At 44.5% G+C, this 26,289-nt stretch overlaps 1 protein-coding gene across 1 annotated transcript; it reads right to left on the bottom strand.

Annotated features, from left to right (window-relative positions):
• Nucleotides 1-1,860: 1,860 nt before the first annotated feature.
• Nucleotides 1,861-26,289, bottom strand: Lpl (lipoprotein lipase). The gene is made up of 10 exons (XM_087901169.1): nucleotides 25,994-26,289; nucleotides 19,081-19,241; nucleotides 15,159-15,338; nucleotides 13,380-13,491; nucleotides 12,250-12,483; nucleotides 11,072-11,314; nucleotides 8,950-9,070; nucleotides 6,955-7,137; nucleotides 5,521-5,622; nucleotides 1,861-3,554 (listed from the first exon to the last, which is right to left on the bottom strand). Coding segments are annotated over exons 1-10 (1,425 nt in total). The 5' UTR covers nucleotides 26,082-26,289; the 3' UTR covers nucleotides 1,861-3,553.

A 26,289-nucleotide genomic window follows, 5' to 3' on the forward strand; every position in this document is an offset into this window, starting at 1 on the left:
CTCAAGAGCACCTTGAAACTTAGAGAACTTGCAAGGCCTCTTCCTCCCAAGGCTAACAGAAGTAGTAAGGGCTGGCAAGGAAAGAGACTCTTCAACCCGAGAAGCTGTCTGTAAGTCACTCAGAGTCCCTGGGCTGTAGCTTTGATGAGTGATTTCAGTGATGTAGCTGCCTGGGAGTTGTCCAAGCTCCAGTAAGCAAAGCCCTCACCCACACTCCTGCACGGAACTGCACTAAACTCACTGGTTTAAGTTGGCTTTGTAGTTCACGGCTTTGGTCTGTGTTTAGCTCCCATCTGGAGCAAGTACACATTTGTCCACACCTCCCCAACGGAAGTCTATATCACAACATGGGCTCTTCTGCTACTATCTACTCCCACCTCCTTGAGAACATCCCACTTTACTCTGTAATAATTACAACATAAAACATATCCTATATGAACAAGAAAAGGAAGGAGGGATAAGAAAGTGATGAAAATCAAACCCATGATGCTGACAGTTATGGTTTTTCAGAATACTGATGAAAGGCTTAGAGATAAGTGTAATCTTCAAAGCATAACCTTCCCTGTTTCTTTTGAAATAATGGACTTGTAAGTGTGTGACTTACAAGGAATAAATTAACCAGATAAAGTGAATTATGTATCCTAGTCATTTATGTCTGCATAAAAATCTAGCCTCCAAATTGATAGGTGAAAACATTTATTCACAGTCTCTGCGTGCTAAGAATCAGGGAGCATTGGGCAGCATCAGGGTCCCACCTGAGGTTGTAACTAAGCTGTCGGTCACCAGATTCCGCCTAGGAAGCCTGACTGGTTGTGAAGGAGAGATCTCAAATCACTCGCAAGCTCAGAGTGAGTTCTGAGATGCAGGGGGTGCCTTGCGGTCCTCTCTAGAGTGCACCAGGACAGTCAACATGAAAGAGGGACCCCAGTGGAAGCCAAAGTTCTTAATAATCTGAGTTTTAGAATGAGCATGCTCCTGATCACACAGATCTTTAAGGCAGAGACGATGCAGGTGTGTTAATACCAAGTGTCAGCAGTCATTGGAGCAACTCTGGAAACTGATGCCTGCACTGTCCGCCCTGTTCTGTGTACCTGCACGCACACTTAGTCCACAGATGGCGAGCCCTGTCTAGAGCAGTGTGGGACTAAAAGGGAGATCGGCGATGTGAGGAACTTCTTGGCATCCACAGTGTAGCAGTAACTTACTGGGAAGTCTGGACATGTGCGCTGTTGTAGAGGAGAGGAGCTGAGATAGATTGGATTCATTTGATTTTAGTAGATGATCAGCACACATCTAATGAGAAACTTGCATTGCTTCTATGCCTTAGCAAGTACTGTGGTTACTCAGTCAAAATTTCTGTACTGATTCTGCCCTAAAAGTAAATCTAATTTGCCTCGACTCTAGAAGGGCTAAAATGATACAAAATGAGGACTTAGTATCAAGATACAATGTTGTCAAGTTTATTAAAAGCAGATTCCATTTCTTCACATAGCTGAGTTTCTTTTCCTCTTTTAAAAGCCTGTTTCGTTGTACTATTTGAGCAGAGTAAGTTAGCTCACTGATGGAGACGGACACACAGTTCGCACCACAAATCTACACTGCAGGTACCCACAAGTTTTCCAGTGTTTACAAGCTCTCTTACACACCCACACATATATTTACAGCTAATAAATAAAACTTAAAGCCAAAGCATCATTGAGATACATATGTCTGTGTATATACACACATACGCATATACTGTCTTTAGAAGCCAGAATGTTCAGTGCTATGTACAGGTTGGCTGGATTTTTTAAAATTGTGAGCCCTTGATCCAAACCCAAAAGTACAGAGTCAATGAGCTAGTAATAAAGGGGATGCCAGTGACAAATTGTACATCATTTTATTGTTACAATGACTCCAAACCTGATGAAATCAGTCACTTTTGTCCTATATTACATAGGTACAACCACCCTTCCCCTAGCAAGCGCTGACATTCCAACTTATCTGGAACTACTTCTCTGATGTTTTCCAGGACATCCCATGACTCTCTCCTTTCCAAATTACCCTGAATGACAACTACATTTGTGGGGCTTTGCACGTGGGTAGGTGTTCAGACACCCACAGGTTCACAGTTGTGTTCCCAAAAACAGCCTCTGCATGGGACTCCTTTATTACTTTATACTAATATATAGTAAAAACCTTCTGAAAATATGAGATCTAGTTCATAAATAATTGTTTACTCACTCTTGATTAGTTTTTTTTTTTAAGTAAAAGAATACAGTGGCAATCCGTCTGGCACTTTCTGTGGCTACTACAGGTGGCGACTCCCTTCTTTGTACACAACAATTTACAAGCATTGATAAGCGTACTTCCTAGTCATTTCACCTTGTCAAATGGTCCTGATCTAAAGTCTGTACTTTGCATGAGGCCGAATTTGAACTTAATCCCATCTAAACTAGAAATGAACATGATGTGTTCGAGGTGTGGCAGAGGCATGGCTGAGGAGAGTCCCAAACTAAATGCTAACCATTGGCTAGTGAATGTGTTCAAGCTGATGAAGACAAGTAAGAATTCTGATAATAAAATTATGGTATCAAGCCGGGTGTGGCTCATGCTAACAATCCCAGCCCTCAGGAAGCTAAGTCAGGAGGATCATTGTGAGTTCAAGGCAAGCCTGAACAACATAGCTGAGTTCTAAGTCAGGCTAGGCTACAGAGTGGGGCAAATAAGACTTTTCCTCAAAAAAGCAAAAAGTAAAAGTGAAATCAGAGTAGGCATTATTTTCTTTCAGTTCGACTGGTGTGTCACCTGGATCATAAACTCATTTTCAACATCTATCCAGAGAACATTGTTCAAATACAAAACAAACTTTTGAAAAATGGAGAGGTTAAGCCATAAAAATTCAAGTCTATTAAGAATTTCTCAATCTAATTCTATATCTCTGTTGACTTGTACTTTGTTATGGTGAGACCAAGGCTCAGGACTTCGGGAGCTCTGGCCTCCATTGTTTTTGATAAGTCACACGTTGTTCATTATTTGTGGGGAGGAATCAGGTGTGCTTCATCCCAATGGTTAAAAAAGCTAGTTTCAAAGGACAGGTGTTTCAACTACTAAAGAAATAGATTTGACTCATGACACAAAAGTGTCATCTATATTAGACTTGGAGAAAACCCTGGAAAGGGTCTCAGTATAAAGTTCCAGAATTCTAACAAAATAAGAAGCCCGCACTAATTTTTGACCATGACCAATCGGGCCATACAAAGGAGTCTTATTTATTGGGAACAAATGATTCCTTCTAAAGGGACAAAAGATGTCATGCTTCTCCTATCTGCTGCCCTCTGATGCTGGAAGACATGCTATCGGCCACGAGACTCCTCACCTTGTATTAGTCACATTTTAGTATTTGAGCCTGTCTTCTAATTTAACTAACAATCGAGATGGGATTAATACTCAGGAAAACCCACTTTCAAACACCCAAACAAGGGTATCTTTTTCTTTTTTTATAAAATTTACTTTCTTTGCTTCTGTCTTCAAAGAGCTCATGTGCTTTCTTCTCTTGTTGGTCTGTCCAGTTTCTGAGAGAAAAACAGAAGAAAGGCAATTTGTCATCTGCTTTGCCGCTACAAACCTTTGGCCCACCCCACCACCGTCATGAAGAAGAAGTATCCAAGTCACACTCAGAGCAAAGCTTGTGAGCTGAAGATGACAATTCTGGGGAAGCAGGATGCCCAGAGCAGTAGACAGATTTGATGCATTTATAGGTAGGCTCCTGTTTGAGCATCATCTTCAGAAGGCTGTCATGTGTGACTGAAGTCACAAAGCTTTCCTTGGACGCTAAACATAACAAAAAGCCTGCCATTCCTCTCTCGGAATGTGAGCCTTCTGAAGAGTGAACAGGGGGTGGTAGACTGCAATCCTGTGAGGTGAAACCCTGATGGCTACTGTTAGTCTGACCCATAATGCTCTCCTAAATATAAAGTGCATTGCAAGAAATGCCTGCAAATTTGCATTCGTTGTTTGGAAATTCTATGAGTTGACTAAAGATGTGTCATTAGACTTCTTAGGGAGTTTCTCATAAGCAGTCTGATCAGAATGTTTCATAAACAGTTGAGGTTATTTTATGAGGCTTTGGGTTTATATTTATAACTAAAGATTTTGTTTTTATATTCACATATCTACTTATAAAGTTGCAGATTGTTCGGGGGGGAAGGTAGGTGTGTATAACTGCATTCACATTCCTAGTAAATTTTTCTACTGGAGTCCCCATTTTTAGAGAGGAGAAAAGTGTGAAGGTGCCTTGGATCTGCCATCTGTAAGTGGCAAAGCGCTTACGGTGGGGTGGAAATTTCTGCCCTTAGTTGAGAGTCGTTTTGCCAACTTAATACTGGCAGCTATTCCCCATGGCATTAGGAGCCACATGGTCTCATTTTTCAATCATTGTCATAATTCTACGTTTGTGATATGAAAACATACAGATGTCACATATGTAGAGCGGTAAAGGATATAAATCAAATTGTTAGTCACATGCCAAATGTTACCGGTAAGGCCTTATTGGTTGTACTTTGTTAATGTCTGTTTTTCCTCATCTATCTATAGTGTGAACATATATAAATTATAGTTAAGTAGACATTTTAAAGGAGGTGTTCCACACAGGTTCTTTTTCTGAAGAGGCAATTTTTACTTGGTGCCTTTGTCTATAATAATCTATGAATCAGGATAAAGCAAAAGCAAGTGCTTTTCCCATTTCCCAGTGACTCTGTGGTCAGCCTGTGTTGTAGGTTCCGTGGCACTGCCTTGTGGCACTATCTAATATTCTTCTTTTAACAAGTGTAACCCATTAGCACTTGGAGTCTGGCAGGGGCGTGAGGGGCGGAATGAAAACAGCATATCCTGAGAACTGGGAGAGGAGATGGAAGGTCACATGCTCGGTCTCCACTTAGCACTGACGTGTTGGAAAGATTCTGCAGCCAGCTGCCATGTGGATTAGCCCTAGAGGTCATGGAGGACAAGCCAGCAGCTGTTTTGAGATGGGAGAACGGTTTCCTGTATACTTATTCCACTTTCTCCCCATCTTTGAGGTTTTGATACAGTTTAGGTATCCCCTGTGGTCCTTTGTCCTGGCGTCTGCGGCAGTGGGAGAAAGAATATCACCATGTGGCTACAGCTGATATGAGACACTGTCACCCCTGGATGTATCGCAGGAGGAGCTGACCCCACTGTCACACGCTCCCTACCTCAGACAGAATCTATGCAGCTAACAGACTTGCAGCAGTGGGAAAGCAAAAGTGAAGGCTTGCGGGCAGTTCAAGAGGTAACATAAAATTTAACTTGTATATCTGGGGTGAAGGTCAGCAAGGTAAGAAAGAAAAAAAAAAGGAATATTAAGGAGTTAAAAGAAATAAATAAAGCAAGCGACCATACAATAAGAAAGAAGGGCTAAGAGAGACCCCTAAAGAGAGAGTCTGCAAGAACTTCCGGGCAAAGAGCAGAGCAGAGGCCACGTGGAGAGAAGGCTTAGGGAGCTGGGGTCAAGATGCTCACCAGCCAGACTTCTTCAGGGACTTGTCATGGCATTTCACAAACACCGCAGAGTCCTTTCCCTTCTGCAGTTGCGACACTTTCTCCCTAGCACAGAAGATGACCCTGTGGAAGAAGTAGACGGAGCACGGAACAGTAAGAACATAAGAACAACTGCTCAAAATGGGTGACTGGTCGGGATCATTTAAGTCTTTCATGATCACATTAACTGTGGTGACATTTCTGAAAGTTAAGTGTGACACGGGGGTCATATCTCACTCAGGAGGTCTGACCAGTAGAGGAGTCACCTCTGAGAATTGCTGTCAGAGAATTAGGACGTCAGTCTCCAATTGCTTTGGGAACAAAGGCTTGAAGAATTTTTCTATCCATAGTGGTCTTAACAGCTTTTGTAAACAACAACCAAAAAAAAAAAAAAAAAGAAGAAGAAATCACTTCTCAATTTTACTTTAAAGAGTTGTTTCTATCAATGGTATGCTTGCAAAATCCTTGAACATGTTTGTGAGGATTTCAATTGTATGGAGGCCTTTATGCAGGTTATTTTATAGATATGTGTGGGGTGGACTGAGAATCCCCTGTTTCTTAAAGAGTTACTTTCAGCCCTTCGATGACATCATCTCTAAGATTTGTTCCCTGTTTTGTAACTATTTTGTGCTTACAGGAAATAGTGCTCGATGAATACTGAGATCGCCTAATTCAGATCCCAGCTGTAATTCCAAATAACTTTGGTCAGCTCAGGGTTTACATGTTCCTTACTTGAAATACAGATATATTGCAGGCTAAGCAACCCCAACCCAAAAAATTCCCAAATGTTTCAAAATCTCTGAGATTTTGAACACCAAGCGGGATTGCACCCTGACCTCACGTGGGCCACTGGGGCCAGAACACACAGTCACTGAAAATGTACAAACTACCTGCAGACTATGTGTGCAAGACCAACGTGAAACACAAGTTGGTCCCATCTCCAAGATATCTCATTATATATAGACAACTATTCTAAGATCTGAAAATAAAAAACAACGCGAGTCCAGACCCTTCCAGTCCCAAGCATGATCGATGCTCAGCCTGTTCTTCTTCCTCGGTGTGGCCATAAAAGACTATTGTGGAAGCATTTCTGGAATAATTAACTAGGTCCCACAGGACTGAAACCGTTTCCTAAAGTTCCACCTGCGTGCTGAAGGCTCTGGGAAGGTTTCTTAATGACAGGAGGTTGTGCAATGTGTGCGGGGAAGCATCCCGCTCAACAACAGGGGGCTGGGCAATGTGTGCGGGGGGGGGGGGGGGGGGGAGCATCCCGCTCAACAACAGGGGGCTGGGCAATGTGTGCGGGGGAAGCATCCCGCTCAACAACAGGGGGCTGGGCAATGTGTGCGGGGGAAGCATCCCGCTCAACAACAAGGGGCTGGGCAATGTGTGTGGGGAAGCATCCGGCTCAATTACTTTTTCTGCGTCTCCCCTGCTTTCACTCGGATCCGCTCAACAACAAAGCTGGGGCTGCTCCACCAGTCCGGCCAGCTGAAGTAGGAATCGCTCTTCCACTTCAGCTTCATCATCAGCAGTTCTCCGATGTCCACCTCCGTATAAATCAAGAAGGAGTAGGTTTTATTTGTGGCGACCTCAGGCCTGAGGGAAAATTTCATAAATTTGGTTACTTTCAAAAATCAGCCTTTTCTCCTCCCTAGATGTAAATGGCTTCATTGTCTGGGTGCTATTTTAAAAATGTGGAACATGCCCAAGATGAAAGTCAGCAGCATTTGGCCGATCATAAGATCCCACACCGCTCTCCGGTGTTCCAGAATTCCTCCTAACACTGTAAACTATCTAGTACAGTTCTTAGGGGAAGATGCCTGTTAGCCAATTTTATTCCCACATATTCCTCTTTAATTTATACATGTGTGAACATATGTTTACGTAATTCCAAAGTGTATCTCCAGTTCTCCACTTGGCTCTCTCTACTTTCCTCATGTTTTACCTACTTTTCAAGAATTCTGATTTTTAGAGGCTATATTGATTTTACTGACATGAGGATTTACTCACATGACCCTTGACTCAGTTTGTGGTACTAAGTGTTGCATGATAATAAATCTGCCACACTTCAATGTTAAAAAAATCATCTTCTATTGAGTTTATCTTCAGGATGCATTGTAAAAGAACCCCTCCTAATCTTTGTAACTGCAGCTACGGAAAATTATGTCCTCTCTGCCTTCCTGGCATGGAAAGTTCTAGCAGCCAACAATACACCTAGTGTATGTGTGTCCTGTTCAGTCACTGCCCAGTCACTGTGCAGTTTAGAAGATGTGTTTATTTAGGAATTAGTAAATGGTAGCTTGAAATTTTCCCTAAGAATAAGGAGTAATGCTTTGTCATGGGCCTTTTATCTATAACATTGTCTATATTTACCAGTCTATCTACCTATCATCTATCTATCTATCTATCTATCTATCTATCTACCTATCTATCATCTCTCTATTATCTATCTATCTATCTATTCATCAATATATCTATTCATCTATCTATCTATCCATCTAGCTAGCTAGCTACCTATCTATCATCTCTCTATTATTTATCTATCTATCTATTCATCAATATATCTATCCATCTATCTATCTATCTATCTATCTATCTATCTATCTATCTACCTATTTATCTGTCCATGTTGTAGAGTAGCTTCCTGTTACAATTGTTCACCCTTTCCTTCCTTCCTTCCTTCCTTCCTTCCTTCCTTGTTTCCTTCCTTCCTTCCTTCCTCTCTCTCTTCCTGTCTGTCTTTCTTGGGGATGCTGGGCCCACACACTGTTGTTTGGAGAGTGCACCACCTCCCAGGGAATGTAACTATTTTGTCATTGCTTATTTTTTTTTAACAAAAGAAATGAAGACCTGAAATGTTGAAAGAACATGAAGTAGAGAGCAAACAAAAGTAAAGAGACTAGAAAACAGTATTTGCTCATATGAAGTGGTGCAAGGCTTCCATTTTTAAATTCTAATTTCTGGCTTTTTTTTCTTTTGGTATTTTGAGACAGAGTTTTGTATAGCCCTGGCTGTCCTGAAACTTACTGTATGGAACAGACTAGCCTTGCACTCCACAGAGGTCCAGCTGCCTCTGCCTGAGTGCTGGAATTTCAAGGCACGGTCCACCACACATAGCTACATTCCAATTTCTTAAACTGAAGTTTCTTGTTTTGTGTGTTTTCTGAGACAGGGTTTCGCTGTAACTTTTAGAGCCTGTCCTAGAACTAGCTCCTATAGACCAGGCTGGCCTTGAACTCACAGAGATCCCCCTGCTTCTGCCTCCCGAGTGCTGGGATAAAAGGCGTGCACCACCACCACCCGGCAAAACTGGAGTTTCTTTTTGGGGGTGGGGCGTGCACTTCTGTTTCCCAGATGGAGCGCTCTGGCAAGGAGCTACAGACTGGAGGTGTCCCCGGAGATACTCACAGAGTGAAGGGGATGTTCTCACTCTCAGCCACTGTGCCATACAGAGAAATCTCGAAGGCCTGGTTGTGCTGCTTGTCACTCTGAGTCCCAGAGAAGTGAATCTTGACTTGGTAATGGAAGACTGTACGGGAGGGGAGAACATCGGAATAAGGGAAGGAACGTTAATCTTCATGGAAACATCATAGTCCCTAAGCAATTGAGCACAGGACAGGCACACATTGGACCGCACGAGTGGCTTGGAAACTCTTTCTATTGGAAGTGCAGACTTGATGCGCTTTTTGATGTTACTTTGGATATTTATATTCCTGAAAAACATTTCAGCACATTTTATTGTAGTTTCTTGTGACATTCTTTATTTAGTCTTGCTATTTGTTTTAAGCATATTGTGTACGTGTGTGTGTGTGTACGTGTGTGTGTGTGTGTGTGTGTGTGTATGTGTGTGTGTGTGTGTGCATATGTGTGTTTAGACAGGATCTCATATAAACCCAACTGGCCTCAGACTCACTATGAAGTTGAAGACGACCTTGACTTCCTGATTCTCCTGCCTCTACCTCCCAAGGGCTGGGATTACAGACACGCACAACTATGCCTACCTTATATCTCATTTTATAATGAAAATAAGACAAGTAAAAACAGAAAAACAAAACAGCCAAACCCCAGTACTATTTGAAAGTAAAGACAAATCATCCTGGTCTAAGGCAGTGCTCTAGGTCACAGCAGGAGAGGCTGGAGGTGAGGAGTGTCATGTGTCTCTAGGAAATCCAGACAGAGCTCTGGACGACCCTGTGTAAGCCTACCATGTTTTTAGAGGTACCTACATACCTACACCTGGTTCTAGAGTTGGAGGGAATGAAAGTTCTCTCATGACCTGCAAGATTTCTTTGAATAACATGTGATCCACCATCTGGGTCACCTTGCACACCTGCAACGTACTGTTGAAGCAGATACTTCATCTGAGGAAACTGTTCCTTAATAAGGGCCCTTACCTCAGGCTTCCACCCAGACAAAGGCAGTTTGTCCAAAATCAGTCCCTGTCACCAGATGCACCTTGCAGTACAATCCCCTGCTCATTTCCTCCTGTATATCTTTACGTCTCATTTTAAGCAAGAGGTCAGGATTTAAGCCCAAGTTGGAAATGAGTTCATGGTGAGATGGACATATGCCTTGGCACATTCTTGCTTCCCTGGTGGGCTGACTACTTTTATGCCTACTTGACACAGCTATAGTCGTCTGAGAGGAGGGAATCTCAACTGAGAAAGTGTCTCCATAAGATCAGATTGTAGGCAAACTTTTAGGGCATTTTCTTAATTAGTGATTGATGTGTAGTGCCCAGCCCATTGTGCGTTGTGTCCCTCCTTAGCGAGAGGTCCGGGATTGTATGAGAAAGCCATGGGGAGCAAGCCATTAGTAAGCCCCTCCATGGCCTCTGCATCAGCTCCTGCCTTCTGGTTCCATCCCTGTTAGAGTTCTTGTCCTGACTGTCTTTGATGATGAACAGTGAGGTTGAAGGTGAAGCCAAACAAAGCCTTTCCTCCCCAAGTTGCTCTGGTAACGGTGTTCATTACGGCAACCTTGACTCTTGAGATACTTGAATGTTGGTTGTTCTTTTGTGTAAAGCGAATTTAAAATGTGACACGTGTTCTGTGAAGTTCTAGAGAGTAAGTAATTTAGTCTTGGTGGGCTGTGTGGGCTTTGTCACAATTCCTTGAGTCTGCCTTTGTGGTAGGAAGACAGTATTAGGTAATATGGAAAGGAATGTGTCTGCCCATGTTCGAATAAAACGTTATTTACAAAAGCAAGCGATAGACTGAATTGGGCCAAAGGGCTAGATCTTATGATCCCAAAGTGGTGGTTTAAGATTGGCTAGAAATCCAGTACTAATAGCTGGTCACAGAGAAGGCTGGCTGCATACTCTAGGCTGAGTATTGGGGTCTTTCTGAGATGGAAATCAAGAGCTAGATAAATAGACTAGAGAAGATCCTTCTATATCAACAGAGGTACAATTGAGGGTTCAAGACTTAGTAACAATATTTCATTAACTCTGTTCCAGTAGACAGAATCAGCTCATGATAACCGAGACAGCACTGACCAACTTTCCTCCTTCCCACAGCTACCAGCCTACCTTTGTAGGGCATCTGAGAGCGAGTCTTCAGGTACATCTTGCTGCTCCTTTTGGCTCTGACCTTGTTGATCTCATAGCCCACATTGTTACAACGATTCTTTCTGCAGCTCAGGCAGAGCCCTTTCTCAAAGGCTTCCTTGGAGTTGCACCTGTAAGCCTTGCTTGGGTTTTCTTCATTCAGCAGGGAGTCAATAAAGAGATGAATGGAGCGCTCATGGGAGCATTTCACCAGCTGGTCCACGTCTGCACAGAGACATGGGAAAGAATTGTCAATAAAGAGATGAGTGGAGCACTCATGGGAGCATTTCACCAGCTGGTCCACGTCTGCACAGAGACATGGGAAAGAATTGTCAATAAAGAGATGAGTGGAGCATTCATGGGAGCACTTCACCAGCGGGTCCACGTCTGCACAGAGACATGAGAAAGAGTCGTCAATAAAGAGATGAGTGGAGCACTCATGGGAGCACTTCACCAGCTGGTCCACGTCTGCACAGAGACATGGGGAAAAGTCGTTCTCCAGAGACCTTGCACTAGGTAGACTTGGTGTCAGGTTCTCCCTTGGGACATGTCCTCACCTCCCTCCATAACTGTCAGGTTGACTGTTAAAGGTTGACAAGGAACCTTTACGTCTTGCCATCCTACACTTATGAATGCTTATTATGCCAATAATAGGCGACACCCGAGGCAGACGTTATTCCCTCCAGCTTAACACAACCATTGCCTCGTTGAAATTGTCTACCACATCCAGGTGGTTCCAAAGACATAATTCTAGAAACCACATCATAAAGGGGATAACTGTTAAATTAATAGCAGAAAGAGGTCAGAGGACAGACTTGGTCATTGCCTTTCACCTTGTTTAGGACAAAGTTTCTTGTTTGCCACTGAGTACTCAGGCTAGCTGGCCTGTAACCGTCTGGGATTCTTCTGTTTACCTCCCGTGCCACTGTAGGACCTCCGGGGTTACAAAGAGGCACAATTGCATCTGACTTTTACGTGGATTCTGTGATCTAAATTCAGAGTCTCACACATGCTCAGCAAGTGCTTTACCCTCTGAGCCATCCTTCCCCCCCACAAGTGTGTACACTGAAGCCACACACTGTGGAGGCAGTGCACAGGACACAATGGCATTGAGACCTAAGCCTCAAAACTCCCATTGACGTGATTTCCCATTTACTCACCCCCGAGGCCCTTCTCTGCGATCACACGAATGGCTTCTCCGAGGTTGCATCCTGGCTGGAAAGTGCCTCCATTGGGATAAATGTCAACATGGCCTACTGGTTTCTGGATCCCAATACTTCGGCCAGGTGACCCTCTGGTGAATGTGTGTAAGACGTCTACGAAATCTGCATCATCAGGAGAAAGGCGACTGGGGGCCTCTGCATACTCAAAGTTAGGCCCAGCCGGATCCAAGCCTTGGTGGGAAAGAAGAGGGCCATGAATTTTAAAGTCTACCACAAGTTTGGTCCTTATATCAGCATCCTGCTGTAATGGAATCGGAAGGCTCTTGACTTCTTATCGCTCCTTGTCTTATGAGTTGGCTCTTCCAGTGACTAATAGTCAGAAAAAATAGACATAGCTCTTCTAAAACGGAGTCTTATTCGATCACTCCCTTGCTGTTTCACTCTCCCAGGCTAGCCTCGAACTCTTGATCCTCCTGCCGGAAGTTCCATCATGCTGTGATTACAGATGTACGCTACTGTGGCCCACATATCTGAGCTCCCCCAACTTTCCACCTGTCTCCAGATGCTCCTGTTACTAGATGGCTTTCAACACACAGTGTAGCTGACAGTGGCTTTGAACTTCCTACCTCCCCATTCCGAGTGTTAGTATCACAAGCATCCTCAGGTCTAACATGGATCTCTGAAACTGACCAGTCTACAGTGATTTTTCACACCCAGTGGCCTGATTTCTTCTTGAAGGTTCTTTCTGAGTCGGGGAAGACCTTTAATCCATGATTAATTCTTTTCTGGCTCTCTTTGCACCAAGCCATTTATAGCCACTTCCTAGATGACTGCCTTATTCCTGATGCTCTCTAGAATCAGTCCTGCCAGTCTCCCTGGTACTGATGCGAGAGGGGATGGCATATATGCGGTCTGCTAGCTCAGCTGGAGCAGAGGAGTGTGTGGGGCTCTGTAATGCTCCTATCCACTCCAATGCCATGACCAGTGAATGGAAAGTTAGAGCTGAGACAAGAGATGATGAACATCGGGTACACGCATTTGGGTACCTAGTGGAAGTAGCTCTAATTCTCTTTCAGGATGATGGTCACACTGGATCTTGTGATAAATGAACAAAATATGCCTCTTACCAGTGATTCTGTTAACCTTCTTGTTGGTCAGACTTCCTGCCACCCCAGCAGCGTGGGCTCCAAGACTGTATCCCAAGAGATGGACATTGTCCAGTGGGTAGTTAAATTCTTCCTGGGGGAGAACAAATGAAAAAAGTCTTGATGTAGCAAAATGAAAATAAATATTGGTTTTAAAGTGTTGGCACTACTGTAAGTTAATTTTACTGATTTCATGTTATAGTTAAAAGAGACAAATATCCTGTGGTGTTGAGATTTCTTTAATAACAGGGTGAAACTAGGAATTTTTCCAGATATCTAAAAGTGTATTATTTATAAATAAAAATAAGTATGTATATATAATAGATGAGTGTATACCATAAAAGTGTACATATAAACTTTTGTGCATTATCCATTTGTCCAAATATCCTGCATCCTGTTATTCTTTGAAGTTACCCAAGCAATGACTAAGGCAGACAACAAGAAAAATAAAGTGATCACAGGCACATTTGGCTTAACTTTTTGCATCAACAAGTGTGGTGGTTTGAATGAGAATGACTCCCATAGGCTTGGTCCCCAGCTGGTGGAACTGTCTGGGAAGGATTAGGAAGTGTGGCCTTGTTGGAGGAGGTATGTCACTAGGGGTAGGTTTTGAGGTTTCAAAAGCCCACACCCTTCCCAGTGTCTCTAACCGCCTGGTGACTGTGCCTCAAGATGTGAGCTCCATGCTGCCTGCCTGCTACCATGTTCTCTACCAAGATGGTCAGGTACTCCAGCCCTCTGAAAACCTGAGCCCCAAATTGAATGCTTTGTTTTCTAAGCTGCCTTGGTCATGACATTTTAGCACATCAACAGAAAACTAGCTAAGACAACAAGTAGGAAGCCTGGGGCCCAAAACACTGATCTGGATCTTCCAGGCTCATTTATATGACTAGCAAGAGAGCCAAGAAGTGAATTTCCATTTTTGATGATTAAAGTATATTTTTTTGCATCCAATTCCCTGTTTTAAATAACTTGGCCCTGTCAGAGTAGTAACTTCTCCTTATCCCCCCAAAACCTTCAAAGCAAACTTCCAGAGTGTGGCCCCTAAGAGAAGGAGGTGGGTGAAATCTGAAGGCAACTCCAATTTTGATTCCTTATCTATGTCATATCCTATACATTCCACCCACTGTCTCCCTGCATCAGTTCATCTCGGCTCCAAACCAGGAGAGTGACTACATGGGTCTCAGCAATCACCTGGACCCTTTTTCTTCTCTAACAGCTAAACATTATTAAGAGTTTTGTCAAAGAGGTTGGTTTCTAACAAGAGTCAAAACCATATATAATGCCTATGACAGCCATCAGGTGTGGAAAGTGGTGACTGAACATGCCACCTTTCCTCTGTCCAAGAAGGAGAAGGAGGAGGAGCGGGAGGAAGAAGAAGAAGAAGGAGGAGGAGGAGGAGGAGGAGGAGAAGGAGAAGGAGAAGAAGAAGAACAACAACAACAACAACAACAAGAACAAGAACAAGAACAAGAAGAACAAGAACAAGAAACAAAATAAGCTTCTGTTTATGCTGCCCACTTGATTCTTAGCCCCATCAGAACTATTTCCTGAAATATCAAAGGATTAGGCAGGGCCGGATCATTTATTGGCTGTATATTCTAGTCATACTTACCATAACGTAAAAATGCCCTTCTGAAAATTTGAAATGTTTCAGGAAACACCTCAGATCTTGGTGGGGAGGGGAGGAAATCAGCCAACTGTCTAGCTCTCGTCAAGTGTTTTATCCGAAGCACAGAAGGCTCCCTTCCTCAGTCTTACCTCCATCCAGTTGATGAACCTGGCCACATCATTTCCCACCAATTTGGTATAGCCAGCAGACACTGGATAATGTTGCTGGGCCCGATAGAGCCAGTCCACCACAATGACATTGGAGTCAGGTTCTCTCTTGTACAGGGCGGCCACAAGTTTGGGCACCCAACTCTCATACATTCCTGTCACCTGAAAAAAGATGGTGTGTGACTTCTTCTAGATATAATACATTGTAAATATGACACCATGAAATGAGGGATACAAGCTTGCATGGAAGCCCACTGACTCAGTGTGAAAACTTGGACCGCAAGGGGACCTCTAGCTCTTTCCTACTCCTTCCCCTCCCAGGGCAACTGTGAGCACACCAGGGAGATGCTGACCTCGGGAACAGCAGGCTGGGGATTGACTCGCTTTAAAAACTATGTTGTATCAATTACTGTGACATCAGCAACTTACCCTATTAAAAAAAAAAGGTCAGGGCCAATGTATTAAAACTTTACAGCCAAATTACACACTTTTAGAAAAGAAAAGTTGTTTAATTACTTTCAATGAAGCCAGGAAATGTTTCCCAGAAGAGCTGACTTAAAGGCCAGACCGGTCAGACACGTCTATAATTCTAGCAACTCTGGAGGGTGAAGTAAAGGTAAGTTCGTGACCCGCCTCAGTGACAGAATGACTTCAAGGTCAGCACTGGGGAACTTAGTGAGGTCGGCTCAAAAACAAAAATGGGAGGAGGGCAGGGCCATTGTACCGTGGCTTAGTGCTCGGCTTGCGTGTACAGAGCCCAAGGCTCCACATTCAAAACTGCAGAACCAGAGAGGAAGATGTTTGTAAGGGATGTAATGCACTACTTAATAAAGAATGGTTTGCTAAGGAGGTTAGGGTCAGGTCACACTGCAGCCAAAGTAAAGGCTATCAGTTACTCACTGAACTTAGAATATTTTCCTTGAAGATTTATTTACTTATTATATATACAGTGTTCTGCCTGCATGACAGAAGGGGGCACCAGATCTCATTACAGGTGGTTGTGAGCTACCGAGTGGTTGCTGGGAATTGAACTTAGGACCCCTGGAAGAGCAGCCAGTGCTCTTAACCTCTGAGTCGCCCTGAACTTAGAATATTATGATACATCTGTTTAAGGTACCTTAATGGAGACCTACAAGAACCAGCAGAGAAATGGGAACCTTGGAGACACAGATCTACTGGCTCCACTTGGGGTCTTACACTTCTGATATAAGCTGTTTTAGACTCCATTTTCTGTTTATGTGTTTACTAGACTAAACTATGAAGCCATGAAGCTCACTTCACTCGGTGCCCTAGACAAAGTGCACAACTTTTCACCTAGTTTCTGGGCCCTGTGCTGGGGCAAGGCCAGCCCTCGAGATACGGACTATAGTTCTACTTCGCTTGTTTATCAGTTCTGTAAACTAACTGCGGCCATTCTGGGACACCTGCACCACACGGCTGGCCCAGGAGGACGCAGAGTTCCCCACACATTTCCACTGCGACCAGTCTGCTGGAAGTCTCCTCGCCGGCCTAGCGTCAGCGCTACAACTAGAGAGGAAACGAAGAAGGCAAGGTGAAAAGGTGGCATCAGCCCACCAGGAATCCAGTTAAGCCTCTTTGAATGCGTCTCAGATGGGATGCTTCAAGTCCAGGTTGAGAGTGTGTGTTAGCTACCTCCCTTCCTGACTGCTACCCTGACTGCCTTCCACAGCTCCAAAGCAAGGCCATGAGAAAACAGTGGCCTTTCTTCAGAATGTAATGCTAACTACAATGGCTGTCACCTTCCCCATCGCACCAGAGAACCAGCAAGCACAAAGCTCCAGGGAGTATGCGGCTGTCCTGCTGTGACAGAGAAGGTCCTGGCTTCCCTGAGTCTGTGCCCTTGAGTGGCCTGGAAGCTTATCTCTGGTAAGGTGTTTGTCTGGGTTCTGTTGTACCTTTTTCTCTATCGGCATTTTCAGGTCAGGCTGTCTGGCAAAGGGCAGGTGACCGACTTAGCTATACTCAGTAGCAACTAATCTAATCCTTCCTTTTTGGTTCGACATAAATACAGATAGAAAAAAAAAACAAAAGAGGCCGAGGGAGCTGAGCACTGTCATTGACTCGGGAGAGGTCTCGTTTCCTAGATTTCTCTTCTTTTTTTTTTTTTTTTAAAAAAGTATTTATTTATTTATTATGTATACAATATTCTGTCTGTGTGTATGCATGCATGCCAGAAGAGGGCACCAGACCCCATTACAGATGGTTGTGAGCCACCATGTGGTTGCTAGGAATTGAACTCAGGACCTTTGGAAGAGCAGGCAATGCTCTTAACCTCTGAGCCATCTCTCCAGCCCTAGATTTCTCTTCTTACGAGCCTGTGACAGAAAAACCAGAGCCCACTCTGCTCCGGGTAGCAGGTGGTTTGACTGAACCCAGTCTGTGTTTGCTTTGATAAGCCATGATCAGCTGGCTTTATTACGATTCCAGACGAGGCAAGCCCGTGTGATAGGGAAACGCGGGCTGTTTGGCCAGCAACCTAGCCTGAGCCGAGAACTCAGAACAATAGGATCCATGACCTGAGGAGCACGGTTGGGTTTAGGGAGGCAGCAGGGCCAGGGGCGGCATCTGGCACTACGTCCAGAAGTTACTTTAGTCGTGACATCTTAGCAAGGGAGGGAAACTCTCCCCACCCTCCCGCAGCTTCTGAAAGCCCCAAATTCTGTCAGGGTGAGATTGAGATGCTTAAGACTTGTGGTGCACAGTTGCTTCCCATGCAGAAGCTGCTCACTGAGTTCAAACTTCTTAGAAATCATTAAGAGCTATGCTGTGCACATCCAAAATGTCTCTAAACACCTCAAAGACCTTTGTCCTACTTGCGGCTATGTTAGGGACTTAGACTTTCATCGTATGCTATATACTGTACTATGTTCACTAGTAAATGGGTACATCTTAAAAAGCACATCTGTGTGAGTCCTGTTGCTGACATATCCATGGAAACAATGGTATTTGCCCGATGGTTTCAATAAAAAGATCACTTCAGTATGTGGGAAGAGGTAGCTGGTATACATCATTGTATAAGCATAATTTTTACCTAATTTCCCTCACTGGAATTCAGTACCCAGTTCTAGCATTCAAAAGTTGTATCTAACAGGAAGATGACCCATCTTTAGCCATGCATATAATATAAATTATTTTTAGCAAATAATGCAACTGGCTCACTAGAAATTGAAAACTGCAAAAGTAAATTAAAATATTTACATAAGACCAGCATTATATAAAGCAACTACTTGGCATATTTGGGAGGGGCCATTTATGAATATTTTAAATAATTAGCTTTAACCATAGCTTGTACTTTTCTTCCTGTCTTTCTTAAGTGTGTGCATGCGTCTGCATGGGTGCGTCGGAGACAGTCCGAGGGGTTGGTTTCGGGAACTGCCCACTTTGCTTTGTGAGATGGGGGTCTCAATCTAGCATTCTCCCAGTAGCTAGGCTCACTTGCCAGTGAGCCCCAAGGATATCTCTACTTCTGCCTCCCCGAAATTGTCCAAGTGTGACTCTGTGCCCTGCTTTTTATACTGGTTTTTTTTTTTTTTAAAGTGGAATAGAACTAAGGTCCTGTGCTTGCAAGACAAACACTTTGTAGAGTGAACTATTTTCCTAAGGCTTTTCTCCAGCCTTTTCCCATGACAATCTCCTGGTAAACATCTTCTTCCCACCTCCACAGAGGATTCAAGGGCCCCAGCCAGGCACTGTGCGGAACCAAAGGTGGGAGTCAGCCAGGGAAGAGTTCATGAACCTGGCTGGAACTGTAGGGACTACCTTGATCCAAGATTGCCTCTACTCAGGCTCTGAACAAAGCTGTCAGAGAGCAGACAGGTACAGGTCATGGGCTTCCAAGAACTGGGATCTACTTGACCTTAACCCCGCCCAGAACCATTCTTACCGTCCAGCCATGGATCACCACGAAGGTCTTGCTGCTGTGGTTGAAGTGGCAGTTGGACACAGACTCTCCTACTCCAGGAACGAGGTGACAATTGTCCTCAGCTGTGTCTTCAGGGGTCCTTAGGGCAAATTTACTTTCGATGTCTGTAAAATCTCTTCCAGCTACAGGAAAGGAAGTTGGAGAGATTAATCGTGGTTGGGTTGCTATTTCGTTTTACTTGGGACTTAGAGGTTTTAGGTTCACAAACAGCCAATGCCACCGATGCCCTTGATTTTTCTAGAGGATATTTTCAAAAAATGAATACGGGTCTGTACAAGCATGAAGACCTGAGTCCAGAATCCCAGGACTCCTGTAAATGCATGGTGGGAGCCGTGACCTGTTGGATTTCCAGCCTCACAAGGCACAGGAGAGGTCTTCAGAGCAAGTGGCAGTAATAACCATATCAGTGAGCTCTGGGTTTGATTGTAAGACCCTGCCTCAAAGAATAAGAAGAAAGAGTGGTCAAGAAAGACACTTTCATCAACCTCAGGCCTCCATATTCACATGCACACATGTGCGTCTGAACATATGCAAGCATCATACACGCACCACACACACACATGCACATAAAAAATATTCTTAAAAGATGCTGGGCGGTGGTGGCGCACACCTTTAATCTCAGCACTCGGGAGGCAGAGGCAGGCAGATCTCTGTGAGTTCAAGGCCAGCCTGGTCTACAAGAGCTAGTTCCAGGACAGGCTCCAAAACTACAGAGAAACCCTGTCTCAAAAACCCAATATATATTACATGTTTATATATATATATATATATATATATATATATATATATATATATATATGAGAAAATGGATTGCAAGAGAATGACTGATGTCCCAGTAGGGACGAAGAGGACAGAGATGACCTAAACTGTGTGTTAAGCAATCTGTGACTGCCAGTCTTTCTTTCAGCCCACTTCCAGTTAGGAAATATGTGGATATGCATTTAATTCACACAAGTGAGCTACTGTATGGGAATTCCTTCATTTCATCTTGTCTCAAGTGACTTGACTAAGATAGGAAAGGGAGGGTAGACTAGCACCCAGGACTTCAAGTTCAAGGTCCATGATCCTGGAGGGACCTGCCCTTGTGTGGCACGGTTCTCATTATGCTGTGAGCTATTCTGCTTTCTTTAAATATCTAATTACAACACAGTCATAACATAACATTTAGACTCATTTGTATCTGGAACCCAGAACCTATAACAACACAATTAGAATCATTTTAAGAAGGGATTCCCCCATCAGAATTTTAAAAGAACAAAAGCTGAGAGCCCGAGGAAGCCTTTCCTCTCCCAATGGCAATATGAGCTGTCTCAAGCCATTTCGAGAGGGTGGAATGTTCAAAGACACCATGGCTTGTGTGAGTCATGGTCAGTGTGTTCCCTAGGTAGCTTTCCTCTTCCTTTTGTCCTTAGAATCTTTCACACGAAGTCAAACCTTTTAAAATTACGGCAAATCTTAGCTGGGTGGTGGAAGGGCACACTTTTAATCCTAGCAATTGGGACGAGGGAGGCAGAGTCAGGTGGATCTCTAAGTTCGAGACCAGCCTGGTCTACATAGCGAGTTCCAGGACAACCAACGCTACACAGAGAAAGTCGATCTCTAAAAACCAAAATAAATAAGTAAAATCACAGTGAATCTGCCAGTAAAGGAGCTTTCATTCTTCACAATAAATCTTAAACTGGATAATGAGAGATGATAAAGCTCGCTTCTGATATATTAACATGTATCCAAATGCTGGTAAGTCCTTATGATTATTATGGAAATAAAAACTGTTATAGTGCCAATACAATCAGACCATTTTCAGGAAACAGGCCACAAAAGACGTAGAGAAAATTATTTACTTCTTGGTCAAATTATAGACACAGTCTACCTATTTACTATAAAAATTATAAAACATGAATGTTTCTCTATAAAATTTTCAGGAAATAAACAATTGAGATTACTGTGGCACTACCCATGTCTCAGTCTAAATCTCTTCCATTTTACTTTTTTAAATTCTTTTTATTGAGCTATGTATTTTTCTCCATCCACCTCCCCTCTTCTCCCCTGCCCTCTTCGACCCTCTCCCATGATCCCCATGCCCCCAATTTACTCAGGAGATCTTGTCTTTTTCTACTTCCCTTGTAGATTAGATCCATGTATGTCTCTCTTCGGGTCCTCATTGTTGTCTAGGTTCTCGGGGATTGTGAATAGTTGGCTGGTTTTTCTTTGTTTTATGTCTAAAAGTCACTTATGAGTGAGTACATATGATATTTGTGTTTCTGGGTCTGGGTTATCTCACTCAATATGATGTTTTCTAGATCCATTCATTTGCCTGCAAATTTTATGGTAAGAAGACTCCAGGGATGGTCCCCTGAGGTTCATTACCCAGGCGCACCCTACGCTGGCTGCTGCGGTGGCAGAGGAGCTGCAGCTAATCTGAGGTGGCTGTTGCTAAGGAAACTGGGAAATGTGATCAGTGACTCTGCTCTCATCCCACTGTGCTGCCTTTTACTAGGTTCCCTGGGAAAAGCAACGCCCAAAGAAGGCCGTTCCATTCTTTTATTTAAAATATAAGTTCCACAGAGGTAGATTCCCCCAGTCAAAGATTAGGCAGACCTCAGGGAACCCTGCAGAAGAAGGGAGGAGGAATTGTAGGAGCCAGGGGGTCAGGGACACCACAATAAACCCCACAGAATCCACAGAATGAACTTGGATTCATAGGGACTCACAGAGACTGAACTGACAGTCAGGGAGCCTGCAGGGGACGAACCTAAACCCTCTGCATATATGTGACAGTTGTGTGGCTTGGTCTTCTTGTGGGACTCCCAACAGTGAGAGCAAGGCCTGCCTCTGACTCTTGTGCTGGTTTTTAGGATAACCTCACAATGAATCGCCTCATTTAGCCTTCAACTTGATATGCTATGTCTGGTTGATATCCACGGGAGGCCTGCCCTTTTGTGACTAGAAATGGAAGAGGAGTTGATGGAGGTGGGGGACAGACTGGGAGGAGAGGAAGGAGGAGAAACAGTGATCAATTTGTAAAAATAAATAAATAAATATGAAAAAGCACAGTTAGAAATATCTATACATAAATAAAAACCTTTATATTGAATTGTTGAAATAGAAAGGGAAAAATAAAATATAAGTTCTGGCTGGGGATTTTTCATCATAATTAATTTTTAAAATAATTTTTCCAAAAAGAAAATTACTGATTTCAAGAAAAGGTTATTTGGAATTGAGGACCAGACTCACAGTCGTTCACTTAGACATCCCACCACCCAAAAACCTGACCCTGCCTTTTAAAGGTTTCTGTAAATGTCTATAACTTGGGTCAGAGTGGTATTGCATAGAACCTGACTTCTCCAGAACACACACACTAAGGTAGTGAGCAGGTGCCATGAATGGCCCTGGATTAGACCCAGAGTGGCTTTGCCTGTTGAGCCAGTTAGCAGTGAGGACATCTTTATTCATTCAAAGGTTAAAATGGGTGTTATGCCTAGGATGTAGTACAGTCAGTGCAGGAAAACAGCCTAGGAAAAACATGAAGAATCAGCTGGTAGAAGTGTGAACTTTACACCTGTTACATCACCCAAGATCACCCCCTCCTCCCACCCTAGCCAGTGTTCCACATGAACAAGCTAACACTTATTAGCACTAAAGCCATGCTATGCCTCACAAACACGCTCTCAATGGTCCTTACAGGTATGTGAAGTCACACCCTGCTCTCAGTGGGGTGTGCTTTTTTGCAAGAGTGCATGGGAGGGGGCACAGGGGAAGGTTTTTCTTTTTTTTCAATTTCCAATTTCAAACTCTTAGTGTCAGAGTAAGCTATAATCTATTATTTACTCCTTCAGAAACTGGAAAAGTTTGAACCTGGCAAAGAGTGGGTGTGACACGGACCTCCTGTGACAAATTCCTATCAGGTTCCAAAGTCTACACAGAGAGAGAGAGAGGGAGAGAGAGACAGAGACAGAGACAGACAGAGACAGAGAGAGACAGAGAGAGAGACAGAGACAGAGACAGAGAGAGAGACAGAGACAGAGACAGAGAGAGAGACAGAGACAGAGACAGATAGGTGCAGAGAGAATTATTAATATATTCAAATGATGTTTCCTGACCTGCAGAATAATGATGCTTATATTGAATTCTTTTTTACAATATGTGACCCAGATCCAGCACCAACCACCATTCTGATGGCCAGAACATTTTCCCAGATAAAAGGATGTATCCAGCGGAGTGATGGTGGCACATGCTTTTAATCCCAGGATAAGGACGCAGATGCAGGTGGATCTCTATGAGTTCGAGACCAGCCTGGCTGACAGAATGAGTTCCAGGACAGCCGGAGCTACACAGAGAAACTCTGCCTCAAAAACTAAACAAAACAAGCAAACCAAAAGAAGCAGCCTTGGTGGTAATAATGTGGAAATAAACAGAAGAAAAAGGAAAGGCCAACATCAGGTGTTGGACAATCTAACAGAACAGAAACAGCCAACTGAGTATCACAGTCTTCTCTACAGTGTAGCAGTGAAGGGAAGCTATGCTAAAAATACATTCAGTGAGAGAAACTGAGCGTCTTTCCATTGCGACTCTTCCCCCAACTGACTCCCCCCAACCTCTCAATGCAGCTATTAATCAACCACTCCCCTGTCAATCTCTCTTCCAGTGGCATTTGCTGCTCTGCTGTCATTACTGGTTATTTAACTCTGATATTATCCTGCAAGTGCGCAGGTGGAAGAGGACTGCATGGAGCAGGTTCCTCTCTGTACTCTCTCTTAGCTCTCTGCTCTCCTGACAGGGGCCAGGAGAGGCTGAAGAGTCTCCAGGAAGAAGGCGGTCCAGGGCAATGCCTCACACACACACACACACACACACACACACACACACACACTGTTCGCAGGGGAGGGGGGAATCAAGAGCAAACAAGGAAGCTCTCGGAGCCCAAAGGGAAGTTGGGGTCACTCCAAACTGGGCCTTGCCTTTCTTGTCTTATCCCCTAGGTGAATCCATTTGCAAGAGAAGGGGCTAGACGAAGAAGCCCACGATGAAGGGCAGGTAACAGAAAGATGATCAGAGAGAATAATTTTACATCTGCTTCGGCATAATATTCCCTAATACATTTTATTGCAGGAAAGTCGGGAGTTGGCTAAAATCCAAAATGATTGCACAATTACTTGGGTGTCCATTTAAATTAAAGTGTAATTTAGGACCGCAGGCACGTTGAGTCTTGCCAGTTTTCCTAATGTTGGAACCCATGCAGCTCACCCCACAAGGGTGACACACTAAGTGGCTGAGAAGCTGGGTCCAGACCTTCTAAGGAAACCTTAGCAAAACTTGAAGATGGAGAAGACCCCGACGGAGTTTACACTAAACGCAGTTTTATACTGTGATGTGCTTTCTGGAATAAGAATGGAAAGTTTTCTCTTATTTTTTCTTTTTAAGCAGAATGGCAAACTACGCAGAAAGACAACGTGCCACAGGAAAGGCACAATCTCAGCAGTCCCAAACACCCGAGATTCTTATCTTCCTTGCTGTTCTCCAGGATGGGTTCTCTTGTCTTTGATAACTCAGCAAAGACATTTAGAACTACACGCAGAAATAAAGTTCGCTTTTAGCGGCAGTCCCAGACTCCACTAAGACTGGAATCAGGCGGCGGACGTGCCTCCTTCCAGCACCTCCAGGGGACACCACCCTTGCGGGCGATTCCACCAGCAGCAACACAAGGAAGCACCAGCCTCCTTTTATGACTGGGTTCAGTTACATTTTGAGTCTCTGCTCTGTTAGCTCAATCAAGGTTCAAGTTACAAGGCTTCTCAGTTGTGGGCAGGTCTCGACTTCAAGGCCATAAAGAAACTCGCAATTGACCCTAGTCTTTTTCTCTAGGCAAAGAGAAGCCTTGTAACTTGTCACCTGTAGGTGACGGCCTTTGTGACAGCAGTTGTGTCTGAGATGCTAAAATAAATAAATAAATAAATAAATAAATAAATAAATAAATAATCTAAAAAAAAAAGTTAAACAACAGCGCTTTCTCTCAGCTAGCAGAACGCCTGGCCTCCGGCGAGCCTTTCCGGCAGGGCTGAAGGATAGAGTGCTTACAGGCAACCTCCAAGCCAGAAGCCCCAGAGCGCTGGTGGTTGAGCCACGTTTACCAAAGGATCCGCCCTTTGCTGGGCTTTCTTGTGTCCTGAGCTAAGCGGAGCGCAAGAACTTGGAGATCCGAGCGCTCCCCGGCGCAGAAACGCGTGCAGGAGGCTGGGTCCTGGGTCTCCGCGCCTGGCGCTTCAGTGCAGCACCTAACACTCCCACTCCCTGCTGTAGCCCTGCGCGGAGAGAGACAATGCCCTGTGCAGCCGGGATGCAGGCAACGCGTCCTTCCACTCCCACCCCTAATGAAACCACACTTGACTTACTCTTCCCGCCTCCGGAGGAGTCTGACCCACGGTCCCATCCAAGTTAGAGCCACCTTGACCCGCGTGCCTTGCATTCAACACTCCCACTCTCTATGGGGGAGGTTTCAGCTGTCGCTACTGCACCGCTCGACCCCCACGGCTCCCCCGGTCGCATCGGTCACACCCCTGGCCCTTCCCTGCCACAGCCCGAGGCAGGAGAGAGCAAGGGACAGAGCGGGAATCTGGGAGAGAGAGAAAGAGAGAGAGAGAGAGAGAGAGAGAGAGAGAGAGAGAGAGAGAGAGAGAGACCACAGCGTGACCTAGCACCTCCTGAACTTGCCCCTCCTGAAATCCACCCAGGCACCCTTCCCGGACTCCTTTTCCCTGCTGCGCCGGGGAGCCCCAGAGCGCGCCACTTCCAACTTTCTCCTTCCCATCTTCAGACGCAGAGGAAGCGGTCCCGGCCGGGTCTGCAGGTGGAGGCGGTGTTGGCGCGCAAAACGTACCGTCTGCGGCAGCCACCCCTCCGCGGAAGGGGGTCAGACTCTGAAGCCACACTCCCAGGGCCACCAGGAGCAGTGCTTTGCTCTCCATCTTTAGGCGCGACTTCGGCTTTGCTGCGGGAACTGCTCGGCGCGGGCAGACGGGCGGGAGCGGATCGGCGTAGCCAGGGGGTGAACGAGAGGCGCCAGAGGGCTGGAGCGCAGTGAGCGCCGCAGGGCAAGTCAACCTTTAAAGGGGGAGGGCAGGGCAGCTGGAAGGGGCAGAATTCCTCCGAGAAGGAGGAGGAATCTAGTCTGAC

Source organism: Myodes glareolus, chromosome 23 (assembly GCF_982192425.1).
Source record: "Myodes glareolus chromosome 23, mMyoGla1.1, whole genome shotgun sequence".
NCBI lineage: Eukaryota > Metazoa > Chordata > Mammalia > Rodentia > Cricetidae > Myodes > Myodes glareolus.